At 50.2% G+C, this 23,616-nt stretch overlaps 1 protein-coding gene across 4 annotated transcripts in view; it reads left to right on the forward strand.

The window, feature by feature from the left end:
• Nucleotides 1–23,616, forward strand: part of DPP6 (dipeptidyl peptidase like 6) — a 767,208-nt gene that overhangs the window by 711,743 nt on the left and 31,849 nt on the right. For all 4 annotated transcript variants that reach the window (XM_079932483.1, XM_079932484.1, XM_079932485.1 and 1 more), the window contains one exon: nt 15,378–15,425. In XM_079932483.1, coding sequence (XP_079788609.1) covers nt 15,378–15,425 — 48 coding nt within the window. The remainder of the gene's footprint in view (nt 1–15,377; nt 15,426–23,616) is intronic.

Below are 23,616 nucleotides of genomic sequence, written 5' to 3' on the forward strand. Positions count from 1 at the left end.
TTCCGACCTCTGCCTCACTTGTCCATGTGGCTCAGTTAGGAGGAGCTACAAGGGAGAGGAAGAACACAGGAGGGTTCCTGCCCACGGGGCTCATGCCTACAGGAGGGCACTTGAGAGAACTGTCACGTCCTGGGGTCAGAGCTGTGCGCTGGGGTGGGGGAGCCAGAGGAATTCTCCAGCTCTGAGCCCCGGACCTGGCCAGAGCCAACGGTCCACGTTGGGATGAGGCACCGTCCTCGACCTTGGGGAAGTTAGAGGCTCCTGGAGGCTCCCGCTGACAAAAATGCATGGATTTAGAGCCTGGACACTGCTCTGTACATCAGCAGTTCCCCCTCTCCCTTCCCACCAGCAAAGCCACCACCCGTTTGACAGATGAGAATATTCGGGCACCGCGTGCGCCTTGCCCCAGGCCCACGGCTCGTTACGGCAGAGCCAGGACCAAAACTGCTCTGTCATCAGTGTCTGCATGGTCCAGGTGCCTGTGACACCACATCTGCTCCCTCTGGTGCACTGGGAAAAGCTAACTTCTTCGCCGATTGCTCTCCACCAAGATCTCCTCCCCAGACCTAAGTGTACTGAGCCCTGGAGAAGCCCCAGACACAAGAGGGCACTGCAGCCCTGCGAATCTGTGCCTCTTCCTAGAACTGCGGTGGGGTCGGAGTTACAGGTAATTTCCTGTGGCTGGTGTCTCCTCCGATGTGTGTAAATCATACCATCTTGTCTGAATATGTCAGACCACCCAGTGGGGCCACAGAGGACTGATCTGTCCAATGCAAAGAGTCCTTTGCTGCCCGCTAAGTGCCAGAGGCGGGGCTGAATGCTGGGTATGCAGACGTGAGGAAGACAGAGAAAGACTGCCCTCAAGTAGCCCAAAGTCTGCAGAATTAACAGCTGGCCAGGGGGGCAGAGGAGCATGGGGAGAGAGAGAGTGAGCTGACATTGCCAAGCACCTCTGCTAGAGACAGGCTACCCCACCCTCATGGTGGGCAGGAACCTGTCAGAGCACGAAGCTACAGGTCTCTGTGCTCTGGAACTTACATCGAGGAGACAGATACATCCAACCAACGGGGAACAATAAAGGGCAGGATGTGGCAAATTGGGAAACACTGTAAGTGCCGTAGTTGCCCAGAAAGGGAGTGTTTGGTAACCGGTAAAAATGGGAAGCAGAAAAAAGGCAGATGGTCCTTCATCAAGGAGAAGGAAGCAAGAGGAGGTGCCTCGGCTGCCTCATCTATAAAATTGGGATAATAATAGTACCTGCCTTGTAAGGTTATTGCTATAGATCAAATATTTATGTTCTCCCCCCAAAATTCATATATTGAAATCTTAACCCCCAAGGTGATGGTATTAGGAGGTGAAGTCTTTGGGAGGTACCTAGGTCAGGGGGATGGAGCCCTCATGATTGGAATCAGTGCCCTTATAAAGGGGAGCCCTGAGAGCTCTTCATTCCTTCCAGCCTGTGAGGACACAGGGAGAAGGCACTTGGCCCTCCAGCCTCCAGACTGTGAGAAAGAAATTGCTGTTCTTCATAAGCCACCAGTCTATGGGACTGTATTACAAGGGCCCGAACAGATTTAGACAGTAATGATTATGTTTAAATTATTTATTATTTAGAAAGCACTTACGGCAACTGTCGTTGTCATCGATAATGTCGATGATAATGGTGATGAAGATAGTGTTGGTGGTATTGAAGGTGTGATGATGGTGATGGTGGTGGTGGTGTGGTTGATGTTGCTGGTGTTGATCATGATGATGGTGGTATTGGCTTTGCTGTTGATGATGATGATGTTGATGACATTGATGTTGATGATGGTGGTGGTGTGGTTGTTGTTGATGATGGTGTTGTATTTGTTGCTGATGCTGTTGGTGTTGATGATGATGATGTGCTTGGTGGTGTTGTTGCTGTTGTCCCCTTAGCTCTGACCTTGTACCTCAGAGGTGGGGCCTTCCATCATTCTCACCTATTCCTTGCGGTGAGGGGAAATTTCACCTCTTGCTTCTGACGACTGGCAGCATAAATTTCCATAGTGGTCAGTTAATACTGGCTATTAAGTTTCCAATCTGAGCAAAAATTAGGCTAAAATGACCAAAGCTTATTACTGAACATATCTGTGGAAAAAGAATTTTTATTGACTTTCTGGGTACAAGAAACAGTCAGTGGTGGCCTTCAAAACTAGCCCAAGTAGATGTTGAAGATCTCCGTTGGGGTCTGGACCTTCAGAAAGCAGGCTTGCATGTCTGTAAGTGGGAGAGCTCAGACAAGACTTGAGTCTGTGCTCTTAACTAACCCGTCTACACTGCTACTGTGGGATCATGATGTTCAGGGCTAAGAAGTAAAGTTTAATCTATTCATTGCAGAAATGATCATCATTTTGTGGACCTGGAACGTGGATAGTACCCGCTTTTTTCTGTGCTGTGATCTACAGCCTGAGGTTCTGAGGGGACGTGCCCCGGATCCCGGTGCGGGCACAGCCGCCCAGGGAGAGCTGTTTGACAGTAACCTGCTTCTGTGCTGTATTTGGTTGGTCCGGGGGTGTCTTGAAATTTGACCTAGGTAAGACATATAGGAGAGTGTCCTTGGGGAAAGGAGGATGCCAAGGACTTACACAGACAGGGTCAGCATGGACCGTGGGCGGCTCTCCTGACAAACTAGGATCCACCTCTAGGTCCCTGTTGTGGGTTCAGTTGTTTCCCCCCAACAGATATGTTAAAGTCCCAACCCCCTGTCCTTCAGAATGTGACTTTACTTGGAAATAGGATCGTTGCATTTGTAATTAATTAAGATGAGGTCATTCTGTAGCAGGGCAGGCTCTTAATCCAATATGACTGGTGTCCTTATAAGAAGAGGAAAAGAGACACACATGAGGCAGAAGATGCCTTGTGACAGCAGAGGCAGAGCTCAGAATGATGAGTCTGCAGACCAGGGAGCCCCAACGGTTGACAGCCACCACAGGAGCTGGAAAAGACAAGGAAGGATGCTCCCCTACAGGCCCTGCTGACACCTTGATCTCGGACTTCCAGCTCCCAGATCTCTGAGACAATACACGTCTGTTGTTTCTAAGCCGCTGAAGTGGTGGGACTTTGTTAAGGTAGCCTTGGGAAACTGACACAGTCCCCACTACATATCCCCTCAAACCCTTCCTCAACTACCTAAAATCCCACCTGACTGAAGGCCAACCGTAAAGGAAAACGTTCCTCCTGGTGGCGGCTCTGCTCTTAACCATACTCACAGGGACGCTCCACTTCTGACACTTCCGGTCCCCAGATGTGTGGGCTTTCCCACACCAAGCAGTTCTGGGACATCAGCGGATGTCCTACAAAGTCAGTTCAGTTCTGACATCAGATCTGCAGTTAGCATCAGACCTCACATGCTAAGGGCATACCTGAGGTGCCAGTTGCAAGTTCAGGCTGTCACCTGCGCTTCTGACTGAATGGCTATAAATTGGAGGTTCCCAAGGCCCTCCTCCTTGGGTGTAATTAATTTGCTAGAGCCGTTCTTTGCTAGAGAACTCAGACACAGTTTACTTACTAGATCACCAGTTTATTGTAGAGAAGAGCAGCCAGATGGAAGTGATGGACAGGACAAGGTACGTGGGAATGCGCACGGGGCTGCCCTGCTCGCTCCGGGCGTGCCCCCCACCACGAGCATCTCCCCCCGTTCACCATCCTGGGAGCTCTCCGAGCCCCGTCCTTTCGGGGCTTTGTGGCGGCTTCAGTACGCAGGCGTGGTTCGTTAGATCATTGGCCGTGGTGATTGGACTCAGCCTCCAGCCCCTTTCTCCAGAGAGGTTGCGAGTGGGGCTGAAACTTCAGAGCCTCTAATCGTGTTGGTTTTCCTGCAAACAGTCTCCATCCTTTGGGGTTTCCCAAAAGTCACCTCAGTTATATAAATCCAGGTGTGGTTGAAAGGGGCTTGTTATGAATATCAAAAGATCCATCTCCCTTTTTATTTTATTTTATTTATTTATCTATTTATGACTGTGTTGGGTCTTCGTTTCTGTGCGAGGGCTTTTCTCTAGTTGTGGCAAGCGGGGGCCACTCTTCATCGCGGTGGGCGGGCCTCTCACTATCGCGGCCTCTCTTGTTGCGGAGCACAGGCTCCAGACACACAGGCTCAGTAGTTATGGCTCACGGGCCTAGTTGCTCCGCGACATATGGAATCCTCCCAGACCAGGACTCGAACCCGTGTCCCCTGCATTGGCAGGCAGACTCTCAACCACTGCGCCACCAGGGAAGCCCCGCCATCTCCCTTTTTTTTTGGCTCTGAAACTATTTCAGGAACCCAGAACAAAAACCGGATATTGCAGAAGATGCCTTATTGCCCTAATACAGGAAATGACAAGGGTTTTAGGAGCTATGTGCCAGGAACTGTGGACAGAGATAAATATATATTTCTTATAATAAATCACTGAACAGGAGCTTGCTTTAAATTATTGCCTTAGAGCAGCTGTTCTCGAAGCGTGGGGTGCGGATTCATTACACCTGCAGATTCTCAGACCCGTCATACACGCGGGAATCGGAAGCTCTGAGGTAGAGCCCACCAGCTGCTGCTGGCCCAGGTCCTCCAGGGGATGCCGGTACAGCTGGAACTGGAGAGAGTACGTGAAATACCGTATCCTTGCTTCCAAGGTATACTTCCCCCATTTTGAATTTTTCTGAAGTTAGGATGGATCTTACAATCTCTGTAAAATCTTACGAAAGCAGCGGTTCATGTTGCAATTGATGGTGTCTTAGAATCAATGAAAAATGGTAAATTCAACGTTCATCCAATATGCCTGTTGACACTGTCGTGTTGAGAGAGCTACCCCTGGAGGCGGCAGTGACTTGAAAGCTGTTTGCGTCCCAGCCGTTGGGGGGGGGTGGCCCTTGAGGGGCGCCTTGAGACCCCCAGAATCTTCCAAGCCTTCCCTTTACTCCGGGTGCACCGAAGCCAGCTGGGCCTGCCCTCCGGGCCCCAGTTCTAGTTAATCACCGTGAGCTTCGTTTCTGCGCCTCCAGGGCCTCTCAGGAGGGTGTCTGGCCTTGAAGCTTGACTCCGAAGATGCACCTCTCTTAGGGAGGAGCCCCGGCTGAGGGAGATGATGCGCTGGGCCGACTTGTTTCCGTCTCCCTCTCGGGAAATGCTCCCCTCCGAGCACACAGACTCCATCTCACCTTTCCCAGCCCACCTGGTGTCTGGGCCTTCAGATAAAAGTAGTGCTCAGTTAGGAGGCTGGTGTGTAAGAGAGAAATCTCTTCTGTCACTTTAACAGCATGGCTGCTACAGCAAGAGGAAATTAATTAAAAGTGTCCCTCGCGTGGCTGTTCAAAGTACATTTCTACCTCTTCGCAGGGCATTCACGTAGGTGTTATGAAATATTTCATTGTGGTGTTAGGCGTCACTCATTTTGTTTAAAGTATTCCAGATTGCTCAGTGACATGATAAAAAATGAGGAACGTGGGGGAAGGGATTTTATTTTAACAACAGAAAAATTTTTAAAGATGAGTTTTAATGAGGAGCCCTGCCCTGGCGTGGGCACATCTGTGGACAGAGTGCACACACACACACACTGACATGCACACTCACACACGCATTCACATGCACACACTCATGTACACACGTGCACACATGGTCGCATACATGCATGTAAACACAGACACATACACACAGAGGTACACACACCCCACACACAGAACTTGCTGTACTTGTGAGAGTATTATTGTTCATTTCTTGTCCTTTTCTTCCCACTGGTGAAGTCTTCTGGAGCAGTGCTTTCTCAAGTTCTAACATCTGTGTTGGGTTTTTTTTTCACTTCTGTTTCCACCATTTCCATCCCAACGCAAAGAAAGTAAAACTTTTATATTTACATGCGCCCTACGATCCCCCAGGAGTTGTTACACTTTCTGAATTTGTTCATTTATTTTTTATTTTTTTAACATCTTTATTGGGGTATAATTGCTTTACAATGGTGTGTTAGTTTCTGCTTTATAACAAAGTGAATCAGTCATACATAAACATATGTTCCCATACGTCTTCCCTCTTGCGTCTCGCTCCCTCCCACCCTCCCTATCCCACCCCTCCAGGCTGTCACAAAGCACCGAGCCAATATCCCTGTGCCATGCGGCTGCTTCCCACTAGCTATCTACCTTACTACGTTTGTTAGTGTGTATATGCCCATGACTCTCTCTCGCCCTGTCACAGCTCACCCTTCCCCCTCCCCATAACCTCAAGTCTGTTCTCTAGGAGGTCTGCGTCTTTATTCATACAGAGTGAAGTAAGTCAGAAAGAAAAAGACAAATACCGTATGCTAACACATATATATGGAATTTAAGAAAAAAAATGTCATGAAGAACCTAGGGGTAAAGCAGGAATAAAGATGTTCATTTATTTTTTAAAACCTTTACTCAGGGTCCTCCACGTGCAGGAGACTCTGGGGGCCCAGGGGGCCGTGCTCCACCATCCTTGCCCTCGGGGCCCTGGGGTTTAGGTGGCTGAGACGATACGTATTCGTGAGGACGATAATACAAGACCGCAGTCAGTATAATGGAAGCCGTGAAACAATTATTAAGTGATTCAGAGAACTGAGGACTGCCTTCTAGCTAGAGGGTGTCAGGAATGTCTTTAGATTCGTAGGATGTTAGGGCAGAAGGGAGTGGAAAGAGCCTCTAATCCCAGTGTTCTCCAGTGCATTTTGAGTCTTGGAGCCTCTTCTTCAAAAGAAAACTTACTGGGACGCCCCGTCTGGAAACGGCTGCCTTGAGAGGCTCCCAGGAAAAGATCCAGTCCCGTCCTGTCACCTTGTACTGCAGATTACAGAAATGTGGGGCAAAGTTTAGGTCATAAGAAAAGTCTTCTCAAAGGAAATAAAAATCAGTTGTACCGAGAGCCTACGGGTAACAGGGAAGTGTGTTTGGCTTATTAAAGCCGCTTTCTGGAGGATTTCTCTGCAAGGTGCTCACAACCTTGTCCTGCCTTAGATGCTTAATAACCCAGTTGTGGGATAAGACAGAGACAGTAAGTCGAAAGGTGCAGGACAGCAGCTCAGTGCCTTCGGGAGTGGGGTGGGAACGGCAAAGTCAGGACAGCCCAGGGAAGGACCCTCCCGCTGGCCCTGAAGGACAAGCAGGTCTGGATAGTCAGAGGCTCCGGGCTGCATCTGGAGAACAGAGGTGCCTCCTTGTGCCTGACACACGTGGTAGGCCGTGCAGATCCTCAACATCTCACAAAATGTGGGACCATTCTGAAGACTGAGACCCCCTTTTTATGATTGGGCTGGTTTCTCTTATTAACATGCCTGTCGTGTGCCCAAAGTGTGACATGTAATTTCTAGAGGAAGAGGTTACATGTGACTGGAAAGGTTAATGTGACATTTTTCACCACCACTGTGAGCCTGTAAAAACCACCCCCTGATTTCTGTGAACCCCACTGAGTGACGCTACGTACCCTGCTGCATGGGAAATATGACTGCTTTCAAGTGGACGCGTGAAATGGGGTTGGAGCAAAGACTCAGTGCTGCGGGGCTTGGCAGGGGAACCCCAAACCCCAAGGTTGATGTCCGCCATACGAGGCTTCAAAGTCAAACAGCCACAAAATCCATCTGCTGTGTTGACGAGGAAATCTCGTCTTTGGAACATATTTTAATGACCTGCAGTAGTCCCAGTAGCTCAGCTAGCACCCTGCTTATTGGTACGATAATACCGCCTCCACGTACAAAACCCTGTGCATTGGGCACACGTAACTCATGACTGGCAGATAAAAAGGTCCGGATGCCATGCCCAGCGGGGCCGTGGCCCATCATCTGCCCTGGCCAGAGCGTTCCTCGCTGCTGGCCCCTGGTCTTTGAAACCATCCATCACCACTCGAGAGAGACTCGGGTGGTGACAGCCAGACCGCCCGAGTCTCCGTTGTTTATATACCATGAGTGTAGCTTCTGGTGGAAATTATCTGTCACATAAACATCCTCTGAGGATACAGATGAGAGCAGTGAGGGCAAGCACTCTCCGTGTGAACTTTCTTTTATTCTCACAACTTGTTTCTTTTCCAGTTTGTGTCCTTTTTCATCACTTCATTCTCATCTGGAAGTGTCATATCTCTCCGTCCACTCAAGCAGGTGTAAGTTAATGTTCTGAACTGAATGGGACTGGAAACCAGAGACACAAAACTGAATATTTTCTGTTTGCAAGTCTGTTGTGTCATTCAAAGCTTTTCTTTTGGTTATTTGAATTTCTCCCCCATCTGGCAGCAAGGTCTTCACTGACCAAAAGTACCTTGTGTGTTGGTTGTAAATTTGCTTGCTTCAGTGTGGTTATTTTCCCTCTCGGGAACAATATAAACTCAGAAGTCAGATTTTTAACTTGAGCCAGAATAGTCTCTGTCGCTAACCAGAGTTTTTAAAAGGCCAAATGTTGCTTTTATTGCAGTTATGTCTTTGTAAGCAAAGGCTGAGCAAATAGAACTGTTTTCATGCAGTTCTGCATTTCAGTTTGAACAAGGGTATACACCAGCTGAGACACACTTACCTACCAAGGACTTAAGAAATATTATGGGGCTTCCCTGGTGGCACAGTGGTTGAGAGTCCGCCTGCCGATGCAGGGGACACGGGTTCGTGCCCCGGTCCGGGAAGATCCCACATGCCGCGGAGCGGCTGGGCCCGTGAGCCATGGCCGCTGAGCCTGCGTGTCCGGAGCCTGTGCTCCACAACGGGAGAGGCCACAACAGTGAGAGGCCCGCGTACCGCAAAAAAAAAAAAAAAAAAAAAGTTAGAAGGGGGCAAAGAGAATCATAATAAATATTTTTATGTCTACATGTATGTGTCCATATGTGCCTGCTCACGCGAATCTAGGAGCGTGTGCATAAGAGTGTGTCCATAGGCGAGCACATAGAGAATCAGGTGTTTAATACAGGACTTAATTGACAGAGGTGTTTACAGTGCCATAGAGTTATATGCTCTTATTTGAAAGCATATCCTGTATCCTAAGACTAGTCAAAAACATGCAGACACTGGAAGGGTTGCTGAGAAGAAAGAGAAACGCTGTCCTGCTTCTCCACCCTCACTTTCATCCTGCGCCTCCTTGCCTTCCGCTTCCAGCTGAGAACAGCGCCTCCTTCTGGGCACAGGGGTAGAGCATCTCTCCTGCTTGAGGCCATGTTGCGTCTCAGGGGGAGGCTCTGATCACAGCATCCTAATCTCTGTGAGTAGGCTACCCCTGTCTCTGGGAGCTGGTGAAGTGAGACAGCGACTCTGCAGCATCCAGCATCGCGTCTGGCACATAATAGGAACCCTGAGTGGTGGTGTCATCGTTTTTGCTGCAACCTCTGTTCCTCTTACTAAGAATAGACCTTAGTCACCCTATATTCCACATTTGGGACCCAGAGAAGAAAAGTCGCTTGGCCGGAACCACAAAGCAGCTGGTGGCAGGGCTGGAACCAGAGCAGGGCTCCAGACCACGTCCTTAGTCCCGGAGTCAGTGTGCAGATGTCACAACGGTACACCTTCTTCTGGTGACAGTCATCAAAGCCTGCTTTTGTGCATGGCTGTCTTCCTATACTAGACTCTGAGCTCCCTGACGGCAAATACTTTGTCTGCTTCTGCCTGTGTCCCCTGGACCTGGCACTGTGCCCTGCACGTGGTAGAATCTCAATGCATATTTGTTGAATTGAATTACATGCAAAGTAAGAAGAAACTATGAATAGGAGTTGTCAGAATAGCTGTTAAGCAGAGTGCTGTCAGGTTCTGACCATCCAGCAAACAAAAAGCATGATTTCCCGGATTTGGGCCGTGATAGTGTGTGCCCAGATGATGGGGAGGGAGTGACTTCCAGGCAGCAGTGACAAAAGGACAGAAGCTTCCTACTGTTCAAAACGACGCGTTTAATCAGTTAGTTGTTGGCTAGATGCACGTGAGATCGTTTGGAGGAAGAGGAAGAAAAGTAACGAAAACCAATTTAAAACTTCGGTGGTGAAGCCCTTCCAAAGTCTCATTAGTAAAAGTATGCTTAATTGTTTAACATGAGTTTGGAGGGCTCCCCGTTAAATGTTGCAAGCTCCCTGAAATCGCGTGTGTGCTGTTCCTGTGTTCAGCACGTTTCTTCTCTTCTTACAGAAATCCTGGGTGACACTAACCCAGGTCTGGTCAAAGTATCACAAAGCCCAAATATTTCACTCTGAATTGGGAATCTCCTGCTTTTTCTTCATTTCTTATAAGAAAGTTTGTTTAGATTTTGGTGTTTTCCTAAATTATCTGCCAATTTTCAGGAGCCCAAACATCCTAGAAGTCTCACAATGATGGGTGATCTTAAAATTCACGCAGAACAGTGGGTCGAGGCCACCTGGGCCAGAGGAACTCGTATGATGGCAGCTTGAGGGGGAGAACCCCGCTTCTGGACCACGACGGCTGTGGACCCAGGGGGCCCAGCTCCCAGAGGAGGGTCTGGATAACTGGATGGGATTAGGTTGTAATCAGTCGATTTAAATCATACATGGGGGCTGCTTTTTAACTTTGTGGCCTCTTTAAATATAGTTTTTATTTGTATTGTCTCTGTTTGCTATTCTAAAGAATATTCTGTCTTAAAATAACAGGGAATGTGGCACAGTTGTGATGTGGCTCTCAGAAAGAAAGCCACACACAATTCAGATCCTATAAGTGGAGACAGCTACCCTCGGTGGTTAGAGAAAAGCGGGCTGGGTGCTCAGTATCAGCAGGGAAACAATGACCTCAACTGTAAGACACAGGACATGGGAATGGTCTTAGGGGATCCTTCTTTAGCGGAATTTAACTTTGCTGCCTTGACACATGGTGGCCAAGTATATGCTTGGGAAGTCATCCTGCATGAGCTGTTAATCCATTCAGCAAACATTTTGTTCAGGGCACTGATTCCCAGATTCAGAACAGGCTCTGGGATGACTCAGATCCCCAGCCCAAGGATTCCTCTGTGTGTGTGTGTGTGTGTGCATGTGCGTGCGTGCGTGCACGCAGGAGCGATTACGTTTTTTGAAAGTACAATTCAGCATGACAGTTGCTACCATGGGTACTTACGACACTTTTTGAGGCACAAATTAGAAAGAACACAGGAGAAAAGTCTGCAGCAGCACGGTGACGATCTCATTCCTAAATAAGAGAAGAACGAGCAACAACGCGATTTAAGTGGACGGTGCACGGGAAAGGGGAGTTTGCAGTCACACACACACGAAATGCAGATGCCACACACACAAAGTTGTCCAGCTCCACTCAAAAGTCAAAAAAGGTAACTTAAAGCAATACCAAGATACAGTACTTGCGGATTAGAGCGGTGAAAAAGACAGCACATTTTTTAAAGTTATACCATAGACCCACACCCACCCTCAATTAGAGGGCGAGGAAACAGTGTTCACTGGAGTCCAGGGTCTCTGCCTGGGGCGCTAATGCCCTTGTCCCCTGTCTGCCCTCTGGAACCACCCTCCCCTCGTGTGTGACCTGCGCCCCCCAACCCCGGAGAGGTTTTCCGGCTCCATTGGCAAAGGCACCAGAGCGGACATGAGCTATGGCCCAGGGTGTTTCAGGAGCTGCTGCGTTTCTGCAGCTCCCTTCTCATTCCTTTGGCCACGAGCGCAGTACGTTCTAGATGAAGGCTACCCTTTCAGCCCAGATCGTGGAGGAGGACCAGCACGGCCACAGCTGACCATCTACCAGGATGTAACATTAGCAAGGAATAAACTTTCATTGTTTTAAAGCACTGAGACTTGGGGCTTTTGTGCTTGGAACCACAAGCTTATTTAGTGAAAACCAGCTATAAAACCTTTTTAACACAGCCATTGCAATGCCAGTAACGAGCTTAACCAACACAGTCTTCCCTGTGTGTGAAGATGCATGTTAGAGGGACTTCTGCAACAGTGTTTATGGCAATGAAAAAACAAAAGGAAGCCACCTAAATATCCATCCGTAGGGAGTGGACCAAAGAAATACGGTATATCCACGGAATGGAATACCATACATCTGCTAAAAACGAAGGTTTACAGATTGTGAAAATTATCTACATCATTGTATATTACAGTATTTACCATTCTGCAACTTGTTGTTCTCATGCAACGTGGTATTTTTCATACTTGCCCGTGTTGATAGGTGTCTGTCTACTCGTTTCACATGCCCTGCGATCTTCCACTGGGTGAACAGACAGACTGCATTTAAGTCATCCCCTCCCCTGCCCGTGGCTAGCTCGGCGCTTGTGGCTCAGACATAGCTGCTGTTGAGAACGATCTACTGCGTGCTTGCCTCCTTGTGTCCGTGTGCAGGGCTCGCTCTGAGATGTGGTCCAGGGATGGGACTGTCTGGTGGTGTCAGGGATCTTCAGGTTTCACAGCCGTTGCTCAGTTGTTCTCCACAGTGGCTGTGTTTACTCTTCCTGTGGGCATTTGGCTTCATTCTCTTGCTATTGTCAGAGTGGATATTAAGACAATATAGAAGATGTTACGCTGAGGTATGCTATTTTATACTGTGTGTGGCATATATGTTATTGTGAACACATACCATGCGGCAAAAATATCTTTTAAATATGCAGAGAAATAATAAATACTAACTCCAAGACAACAGTTACCTCTGGAAAGGGAGCAGACTGAGATTAGGGCAGGGCACACAGGTGACCTCAAAAATCTGTGTATTATGTTTTATTTTTCAAAAGTAGGGCAATATGGTATAACCTTAAGATCTGATAAAGCTGCATATTTACATGAAATGTTTTTTATATTTTTTATTTGTATGTTTAAAATAATTGCTTATGTGTAAATTTGACCACTTATATGCAGAGAAACATTTGAGGACATTTTAGAAACATTTAGGTTACTTCTGGAAAGTGGGGTGAGAAGGGTCTTTTACTTGTCACCTTATTCCTTTTTGTAGTTTTCGAATTTTTTTAGAAACGTATATCAAGTTTATGGATTTAAAAATAAGAAGGGACTAATCCAGGCTCAGCAACTTTCTTATTGTATGGCTGAGACAAAAAACACAGAGCTCTTGAAACCTGTGTTTTCTGTAAAATATGGTTAGAAGCACCTGCTTTGTAGAGCTGGTGTGAGGATTAGAAATTATTCATATACACACCTAGCAGAGTGCCTTTTACATAGTAGGCACTAAATAAATAATAATTGTTTACATTATTAATAAGAATGGAGGATGTGCTCTGTTTGCAAATTTACTCACCCTGAAATGTGCAGAGAAAAGAGATGCACGTTCTTTATTTCTCAGTAACTGATCTGTTCTTCCACATGAGTGCCCCATGGGGAAATGGATCTTTGAGCCAGAAAACTTAGTTTGACTCAATAATTTAAACCCACAGCCAGTGCTTAGATCCCCTTCAGTGAGTGCTGTCCCTTTAGGTTAAACGCACAGAGTCTCCCATCACTGCTCGCCCTCCCCGTCCCTGGGTCAAGGGTGCCAGGTTTACCAAATAAAAACACAGGACACCCAGTAACACAAAATTGCAGGTAAACAACAAATGGATTTTTAGTAGTAAGTCCCAATACTGCATGGGACATATTTATACCGAAGAATATATATTGTCTATCTGAAATTCAAATATAACTGGCCAAGCTGCATTCTGTTTGGGCAATCCTATCTATGGGTGAATGGGGGAGGGCCACATGGTCGGGGAGACGAGGCCTCGGACCCCCCGGACTTCGGATGTGCACTGGATAGTGTCTGGGCCCAGTCCCAGGTAGCAGACAGGCTTCAGGTCCACGGCTGCTGTGACCGCAGTCTGTCTCTCAGCTCAGCCGGGCCGGGGGTGCTCCCGGGCCGGACCAGCCCATCTTGCCTTTCCACGGTACCTCGGACTGCACTGCTTTTCTGCCACATTCTCTCGGGACACAGGACTAGGATTTCCCCTCAGCAGCCCCTGTGGGGTGGGCTCTGAGCCTCACTGTGGTGAGATCCATGGCCAGGACCCTGGCTCTCAACTCAGCCGCTTGTCACGTGGCCCCTTGGAAGCAGGCAGGAAGCTCTGATGATGATTCCCGGGAAGCTGCCCAAATAGGACGAATCCCCAGCTTAGGTGCAGCCACCCCTGGGAGTTCAGAGCGTCCCAGAGACCCCAGCCTGAGGCAGAGGAAAAGCAGCCCCAGGGCCTACAGCTCCCAGAACACGTCCATCTTTCTCTGCACACCTGCCCTCCGCCAGCCTTCACTTCCTGTCTGTCTCCTTCCTCCCAAGTGCACCAGGGCCGAAGGGGCAGCCTCCCCTGCTCCGTCCTGTGTGTTCTGTGATCATTCATTCGGCACTCGCTCCACGAATATGTAATCGAGCCCCACCTATGTTCCAAACGGTATTCTAGATGCTGGAAATAATGGCAGTAAAAACAGACTTCCAGAATTTGTTCACATAAATTCTAGAGCTTGCATTCTAGGGCAGTTGAAAGGGCCAATGAACAAATACTGAAAGTGCATACCAGAGGGTCCTGCCGTTAGGTACGGGCGGCGCCCTGTGAAGAACAGGCAGCAGGGGCAGGTGGAAGCTGGGCCGATGGTCGTGGAGGGGTCTCTTCCAGTAAGTGGTGGGAGGAGGCGTCTGAGCAGACACTTAATGAAGACAAAGACAAGCTGCGCCGGTGTCTGGGGACGGAGACTTCAGGCAGAGAGAACAGTAGGCCCGGTGGGAACAAGCTTGGTGTCCGTCACATCCCACGGGAAGGCCCGCCCCGGCCGCACAGAAGGAGCGCAGAGAAGGGGCAGAGATGAAGTTAGAAAAACCCACGCCTGCCTCTTAATACACCTTCAGAATAGCTGAAAAGTAATTTACAAAGCCTTTTTCTCTTTCTGGACCCTCCTTTTGCTAAAGAGAATAACGAAGTCGACCTAAGACTTGACCCACAGTTGGCCAGGCCCCCTTCTCACCCCAGGGCTGCAGCTTCAGGACAGCCTTGGAGCTGGAAGCTGCGAGCTACTTCATCAGGGAAAACTGAAACGCAGATGAACATTTGCAAAATTAGGCCGTTACACTAGTGAGTTTTTACCAAGCGTTACAGGAGAGCAGTGGAGGTGATGGCTTCCTCTGGGAGGGGCCAGCAAGGCAGCTTGGAAAGGTGACTTAGGACTGAGTCTGCAGTGATTGACCAGAACTCCATGAAGACAACGTGGAATTGGGTCTGGACAGTCAGGATGAGGTTATAAGGGTATAGGTGTTTTATGTCCTTACGATAATCTAAAACACACACACTTTCCATTGGGTTCATTGTAATTGACGCGGACACAAAGCTAGGAAGACGTGCCTGTAACACCCAGGGCCCGGCCTCTGCCATCGTCCATGGCTGCTGACTCTTCCGCAGAGCTGGGCGCGCCAGAGCCCCCGGTGAGCACCTTGTAACAAAGGCTTGGTTCTCTTTTGTTCTCCACGAAACTCACGACCCCCTTTTTGTTTCTCTGCCCACTGCAGGTCCTGGGGTCCCCACGGTGACCGTGCACAACACGACAGATAAGAAAAGTAAGTGCTTTTGGTCTTTCCTTGACTCTTCCTGCGGCTCGGGAGGAAAGAAGCAGAAAAGCCTTATGAGATGATCTGCGCAGAGTTTCTTTTGGAGGCCAAGATGGCTCATGTCCTAGCGCTTCAGAATGAAGCCCGCGGTCGCCAACACTGATTCGATGGGATGGAAGTGTAGGTGCGGGCCTCCCAGCCAGAAGGTCCCGCAGCTCCACCAGTGCCGAGGCCTGGAGGCCACCGCAGGGCGTGCCGGCCTTGCCTGCGACACTCTGGGCAAAGCCCCAGCCGCACGGATATGCGCGTCCAGCCCTGGGATCTGGAGCCGGGCCTGCCCAAGTCCTCCCCCTTCTGAGAATCTCCCCACAGGGCCGAGGAGCCACCTGTCTCCGTTGGCTCTGGGGGCATTTTCATGGCACACGGGGCACCTCACGTCCTTGCCACTGCAGGGACGGAACTTTCCAGAGAGTCTCGAGGACCCCACACATGTTGGGGGTGACGTGCACATGTATATTTATACGAAAAATTGGAACTGATGTGTGCAGTCCCAGGCAGACCGTCGGGAAAGCTGAGAAGTAGAGAACTTGACCTTTCTCGGCCTTCCTCTGCCCTAATCCACGAGGAATCCTAGGCCTTTACAGTCCCACCTCTCCTTCCCACGGTTGCCACCACCCAGGTGCCACCTTCCCTGCGGGACCCTGCTCAGCATTCTACCTTCATGCACGGAGTCAAACCTCGTAGCAGTTTTTGTAATTCCCTCAGGAAGCCACTGTGGCTCCTATCTCGATGGCAGGGTTACAGGCCCCAAGGAGAGCTGGTTAGGGGGAAAGTTCTGAAAAGGAGATCTCCAGCAGCATATTAATCACTGGGTAAAAATGGTTAAAGTGTTCAAACGTCGATAAAATAGATTTATTTAGAGACAGTGTTTAGAAAAAAATCCAAAATGATAATATTCTTAAAACTATCAAATAGAGCTTCCCTGGTGGCGCAGCGGTTGAGAGTCCGCCTGCCGATGCAGGGGACACGGGTTCGTACCCCAGTCCGGGAAGATCCCACATGCCGCGGAGCGGCTGGGCCCGTGAGCCATGGCCATTGAGCCTGTGCGTCCGGAGCCTGTGCTCCGCAACAGGAGAGGCCACAACAGTGAGAGGCCCGCGTACCACACACACACACACAAAACTATCAAATAATTATCAGGAATTCAGAATTAAAGATAATAATATAATCACAAGTACATAATTAAATCATTTAAATGGAAAGAAAAAAAAGCCAAAGAATGGATGTCAGAATGGATACAAAGCCCACTCAAAACACTTGCACGGCATCAGAGGGAGGCAGGCTGAGAGGGAGCTGCTTCTCCTCCTCAGAGAAGGGGTGAGTCTACAGGGGGAAGAGATGTGCCTGGCCCCAGCCACTTCTCCAGCATGGTCTACAGTGGAGGACCATTCTAGGAGGCTGAGAGATTCGGGGGTCTGGCCATAGTCAAGTGATTGCACGACAGTGACTGCAGTACAGTGACTGCACCACAGTGACTGCACGACAGTGACTACAGTACAGTCACTACAGTACAGTGACTACAGTACAGTGACTGCATCACAATGACTACAGTGCAGTGACTGCAGTTCAGTGACTGCACGACAGTGACTGCAGTACAGTGCACGACAGTGACTAAAATACAGTGACTGCACGACAGTGACTAAAGTAGAGTGACTGCACGACAGTGACTACAGAACAGTGACTACAGTCCAGTGACTACAGTACAGTGACTGCATGACAGTGACTACAGTACCGTGACTGCATTACAGTGACTGCAGTACAGTGACTGCATGACAGTGACTACAGTACAGTCACTACAGTACAGTGACTGCATCACAGTGACTACAGTACAATGACTATAAGACAGTGACTGCAGTACAGTGACTGCAGTACAGTGACTGCAGTACAGTGACTACAGTCCAGTGACTGCAGTCCAGTGACTACAGTCCAGTGACTGCAGTGCAGTGACTGCACCACAGTGACTACAGTCCAGTGACTGCAGTGCAGTGACTGCACCACAGTGACTACAATACAGTGACTGCCCCACAGTGATATGAGAGGTCGCTACTGGGGAAGCTAAGGTTCGGGAGCACAGAACTCAATGCACTATTTTTGAAGCTTCCTGCGAATCCATAATTTAAAAAGTAGATGTAACTCTGCTTAAGAAAGCCATTCAGTTAGATACTTTTACTTCTTTGGAGGGCCCTATTATTTTTCTATCCAAGTCAATGGGTTAATACACTACCTTTTCAGAATGGATTTTGCTTTTAGTCATGTTCAGGCCTGGATGTGATGACACCATTAGGGGTCCTGAGGGTCAGGACCGTGAAAAGTCCCCAACGCCCCCCCCTCCCTCCCCCCACCGCCTTGCCGTTCCCATGGTGCTGGGTAGTCACCATCGCTTTCCTAAGGCTTGGGTGTGAGCGGAAATGAAGCAGATTTGTATCTTAGACATACGGAACGGCATCAACACAACAGTTTATTTATTCTATTTATAAAATAATGTATGGGGGGTGCAGTGCCTCTAAAAGAGAGTTCTGAGGTATTTTACTGATTCTACTCGGGAAGCCAAACGACCAGTTATTTTCATGTTTGGTTGACTAGCTGCATTAACCAGTCATCCCAACCACCATGGACAGACTGGAGGCTGTAGGTCATCGTCCATATTCTATGGTGGCGCTCCTGACACAGCAGGTATTTCGAAGCATTTTACTGTTGCAGTTGAGCTGTCACTCTTGTGGCTGATTCCCAGAGGCAAAGAGAGAGGGCCCAGGGAATAAGAAAGAAAAAGCACTTTGCACACGAGGTGAGGTTGGCTCTGCAGTCGGTGTCCCATTCGTCTCTGAAATTTAACAGAGAACCTGGAGGTGACACCGTCGTGCTTCATCTCAGCCACGTGCTGCTTGATGGGACACTGGACAGCATTTACGTCCCGTGCTGATGTGTGGAATCTTTTCTGTCACCTTTGTTGTATAAGCCTGTGCATGTGGTTACATTTGAGCTCGGTTTTCCTGCAGCCTAATGCAAACTCAGGAGATGTTTCACTCTGACTTTCCCTGTTTCTGCGTTTATAGTTCTCGGTATAGCTCAGAATTGGTCAGACTTTTGACTTAAGCCACAAAATTAAGTTGGAAAAGGCATGATCTCAATGTGGCTGCTGCTGTGGTGCCCACCACCCAAGAGAATAGGGGTGTTTCGTTCAGTGTCTGATGTGTGTTCTGAGATGGCAGTTTGAGGGGCTCCAGAAAGACCCCCTGGAGTACCTACTTCTCCCCGCCCAGCAGGTGCCTGAAATACTCCTGTTGTGTATTCATTCCTGTGGGTGTGGACATCACACCTGCACAAAGGCTTCTTTTAAAATATAAAAATCTCTTAGATCGGGCTTCCCTGGTGGCGTAGTGGTTGGGAGTCTGCCTGCCGATGCGGGGGACGCGGGTTCGTGCCCCGGTCTGGGAGGATCCCACATGCCGCGGAGCGGCTGGGTCCGTGAGCCGTGGCCACTGGGCCTGCGCGTCCGGAGCCTGTGCTCCGCAGCGGGAAGGGCCGCGGCGGTGGGAGGCCCGCGTACCACAAGAAGAAAACAAAATCTCTTAGATCATTTGGGATCACATTTGGCTACGTGTAACAGAAAACTCAAGATAGCAGTTGCTGAAACTGGATGGAAGACGTGTTGCTTTGTGATGCACAGTGGCATCGTGTCTGCATCCCGGGCTGGAAGACAGGAGGGCGGGTGAAGCACAGGGTGGTTCCTGTAACTGAGCGCCTCAGGCTGTCTCCCCACAGGGGCTGCCGACACTCTGCTTCCATCTAGAGGTCACAGCTTGGCCGCGTGTCCACCAGGCTGCCAAGGATGCTGGGAAATGTCTTTTATCTGGGCTCCCCGCACCTCAGATAAAGTCAGGATTTTGCTACTGAATGATCAGAGCTGCTGCAACAACCACCACCGAAATCTCAGCAGCTTCGTGTATGAGTTCCTAGGGCCACCATCACACGGTAGCACACGCTGGGGGCTTGAACAACAGAAATCTATTGCGTCGCCTTTCTGGAGGCTGCAAGTCCACGATCAAGGTGTCGGCAGGGTTGGTACCTTCTGAGGCTGAGGGAGACGCTGTCCAGGCCTCTCTCCCCGCTTCTGCTGGCTGCTCTCGGTCTTTGACATCCCGTGGCTTATGGAAACGTCGCCCCAGGCTCTTCATCTTCTCCCTGTGTGCATGTCTGTGTCCAAATCTGCCCTTTCTATAAAAGGACACCAGTGGGCTTCCCTGATGGCGCAGTGGTTGAGAATCTGCCTGCTAATGCAGGGGACACAGGTTCGAGCCCTGGTCTGGGAGGATCCCACATGCCGTGGAGCAATTAGGCCCGTGAGCCACAACTACTGAGCCTGCGCGTCTGGAGCCTGTGCTCCGCAACGAGAGGCCGCGATAGTGAGAGGTCCGCGCACTGCGATGAAGAGTGGCCCCCGCTTGCCACAACTAGAGAAAGCCCTCGCACAGAAACGAAGACCCAACACAGCAAAAATTAATTAATTAATTAATTAACTCCTACCCCCAACATCTTAAAAAAAAAAAAAGGACACCAGTCGTATTGGATCAGGGCCCGCCCTATTGACTTCAATTTTGCTTGATTTCTCTGCAAAGACCCTGTTTCCAAATGAGGTCACCCTCACCAGTCCTGAGGGGGAGGACTTAAGCATCTTCTGTGGGGATGCAATTCCACCCAACACTCAGCAGAACGAGGGTTTCTGTTTCGCGCACACAAAATACAGGTTGCTCTCCTGGTAGGAACCCAGGGCTTCAGGCTCCTTCTGGGGTGTGGCCCCAGCATCTTCAAGGCTCTGCTTCTGGCCCTGGAGACAGGAAGAGAAAAAATGGGAAGGTTCTGTGATTTTTGTGTTGAGGCCTAGCGGTGGTGTAGCGTCCTTTCCAGGCAGAACTCCTGCACGTGGGCCCACCTAGAAAAAGAGAAGCTGTGTGTCTGGGAAGGGGGAGAAACTGATGAGTTCGCAGTCAGTATCACAGGACGTAAAAAGGAGAGGGAATCTAGGAGGCCTGTCCCTGAAAGGAGTGACCTAGTGGGTAAGTATGGGCCATTCTTGGGTAGATTACTTTGGTCTGACCATGAAGGCCCTTTCCAGACAGGTGTGGTCAATGCCGGGGAGGCTCATAGAAGGGGGGTGACCCCACCAAGGAAGGTTCTCTGACTGTGGCTGTGAGCACCAGGGCCCAGCATGGAACCATAAGGACAGGGGGACCAAACGGCAGGGAGCGGGGCTGGTTGTAGAGGTGTTAAGACCTGACCCTACACTGGGAGAGCTTAGCATCACTTAGGACATAAAAGACATAAAGATGAAGGACAGAAAATGTAATAATAAACACAAACATCTAGGAGAAACCATAAAGACTTACATGTTCATTAGTGCCTGGTTCGAGCAGTGGTTTGAGTTCTGGGTGTTCCTCAAACCCAGAGACAAAGTCCCGGAAGACCTGAAAGAAGAGCCCAGCTTTGATCTAAGACTTCAGAGAAAATGGGTCACAGGGGCTTTCAAATTTGGTAGGGATTTGAGATTTAGGTTGTTTCTGTGATTTTGTAAGTTGTCTTCATTTTCCCCACACTGCTGTGGGAAGCAGAACTGGTTTCCGGAGACATCTCAGTGGAAAGTTGTCAGGTGATGCCGGAGAATAGGTTTCCTATTGCCCTTCATGGCACCAGCCCCAAACGCAGAAACGGAGGGACGAAGGGTCGGCCGCTCACGGGAGACCACACTGCTGCCTCCCTCCCCAGCAGGGTCTCCCCGGCCCCCTCCCCAGTTACACCCAAGTCTGGCCCTCTGTCTGCGTTTGCCTCTGACCTGTCCTCTTCAGGGGCTGTGTCCCCAGACTTGTGCTCCACGGCTCCTTCATCCCATATCTGTCTTCAGCTGCAGCCCACCGCCTGCTGCCCCGACCCTGCCATGTAGGCTCCTGACTCCCCCCCAGGCACACCTGGCAGGTGCATTCAGACAGCTTTGATGCCCTAAAAAGTGTCTGGTAATTGAGTGTTTCCCAGACTTGAATAATAAGCAGACCCTATATAAAGGGGAGAAAGTAAGACTTCTGATACTATGTCTGCGGACCCCAATTTAAGAACTCGGTTTAAACTAACGTCTTATTTCCTAAGAAATGCATTTCAATCCTAAACAGGTGCGGCAAAAGAGAGGTTTTATATTTTTACTCATCAAAAGAATTGAACTTTTGCTTATCATTCAAATGACCCAAAACAATTAATTGTCAGGTAACAAGTGGTCTTCTGTCGGAATGGTGGGCAGACACATGACAAGGGATGGTTTACTTGTTGACGATACCGGGAGCTGTGAGATGCTGCACACCCCGTTGCTCGTGGCAGAATAGAAGGGAAACCTGTTCTGTGCTGGGAGTCAGAGACTTCAGAGTGAACACAGTGTTGACGGCGAGTCCAGCCTCTTTCTTTTAAAGACTGGAGCTCAGAGACCACGAGAGATGCAGTGTCCGCTCCACTCCTCACGGCTCTCGGGGTGCGTCCTGTACTTACTCCCTGTTGACTGTGTTCTGCAAAGACTGTGCACGTTGGTCCTGCCTGGTTGTCGGAGCTCAGCTGAGCATCCCTCCTGGCTGCCCCCGTCTGGGAATAACCCGTAATCACCACCCCTGTGTGTGTAGTAGATGCCAGACCCAAGGCCTGGATCTCACCTGTCACCCCACGTCCAAGGGCTCCATCCCCACGGTTCCCGTCGGATGGTGCGTGACAGAGCGCGTTTACCCACGTCCCCTTGCTCCCTCCCTCTCCTGACCCCGTGAGGAAGACCTCACAGGCAGCATAGGCTCTGCTCCCCAGAAAAGACAGCCCAGGTTCAAGCTGCAAGAATACTGACAGCTACGACTGTTTCTTCTGGAATTCTTACTGTTCAAGAGTAAATACTCTCAATAAGAGGAGAAAGTGAGAAGAAATTTTTAAAAAGAGAGAAAGAGGAAGGAAGGGAGGGAGGAAAGGAGAACAGCAAAACGTCGCAAAGTTAACCTACAAGTGGGCTCAGGTTTTTAAAAAGACTTTTCAAATGTTTAGTTTCTTCCGTTCCCTCTGTCCGCCCATGAGTGGCATATGCCCACCAGGTGCCAGTCGCAGGGGTGGGACAGGAAGGCCGTGTGACTTGCACATGGTGACTAGGGCAGGACCCCGTGCCTCGGCCCCCGCCCTGCGCCGTTCCCTGTGCTGTGCCGGAAGCTGACACCACAGGAGAGGCCTGGGGCCGCCTGGAAAATAAGAATTAAAGGCTGCAGGTCCCGATAGCGTGTCAAACCCAGAGTCCAGCCCACGGGCCTTGGCGGCGGGGAGTCAGCCGGGGATTCTTCTGTGTGTTTAACTTCTGGTGTGTCTGGCATCGGCTCCGGAGCCTCCTCCCATCTCATCTCCAGCTGCGCCACCACAGAACACAGTGCCCTCAGGTTTTGGTTTGTCTGTCGAACTGGGTGGGCCCCTCTCGGGTGAGGGGCGGAGCCGGTGCCCCCAGACCCTGGGCCCGTCCGAGCCTTGGGGCTCCTCTGCTGGACTCGGATCCACGTGCGTCACGTGCAGGACCACACGGCTCACTGAGCAGCCCTCGGGCCTCAGGTGCGTTTCACATGGGCTGTGCTCTTCGGGGCTGAAAAGGCCGTGGAAACGCTCCAGGAGCATCACAGAGGCAAGCGGTGGGCTCTCCATCCCCCCGGCTGGCCCTGCCTGCAAGAGCTGTCCTGTGAGTCTCGGGCTCCGAGAGGCCACGCCGTGTGCCTGTGCTCCCGAGGCTGCGTCGTGAGCATCTCCTGGAAACAGGACCTGGAGAAAGGCTGGAGGCCTCAGGAGTGGTGGTGACAGCGACCGCGACCTCAGGCAGGTTACAGAGCTGGCTTGGGGCCAGCACTGCTGCGGACACTTTGTGTGTTTCCACTCGTCCCACCCCACCCCAGCCCGTGAGGCAGGAGCTCTCACTACCCCCGTTATTCATGAGGAAAACCGAGGGCAAGGAGCGCGCCTGAAGTGGCCCCAGCTGGAAAGCACTGGGGCACAGCCCGTCCCTCCCCTCGGAGCGCCGAGCAGCTCAGCCTGCGGCCAGCGCGGCCGGGGGCTACTCAGGCCTAGTGGCTCCATCCTGCGCCTGCCCTGAGCCGGG

The sequence above is a fragment of the Stenella coeruleoalba genome, assembly GCF_951394435.1.
Source record: "Stenella coeruleoalba genome assembly, chromosome: 9".
NCBI lineage: Eukaryota > Metazoa > Chordata > Mammalia > Artiodactyla > Delphinidae > Stenella > Stenella coeruleoalba.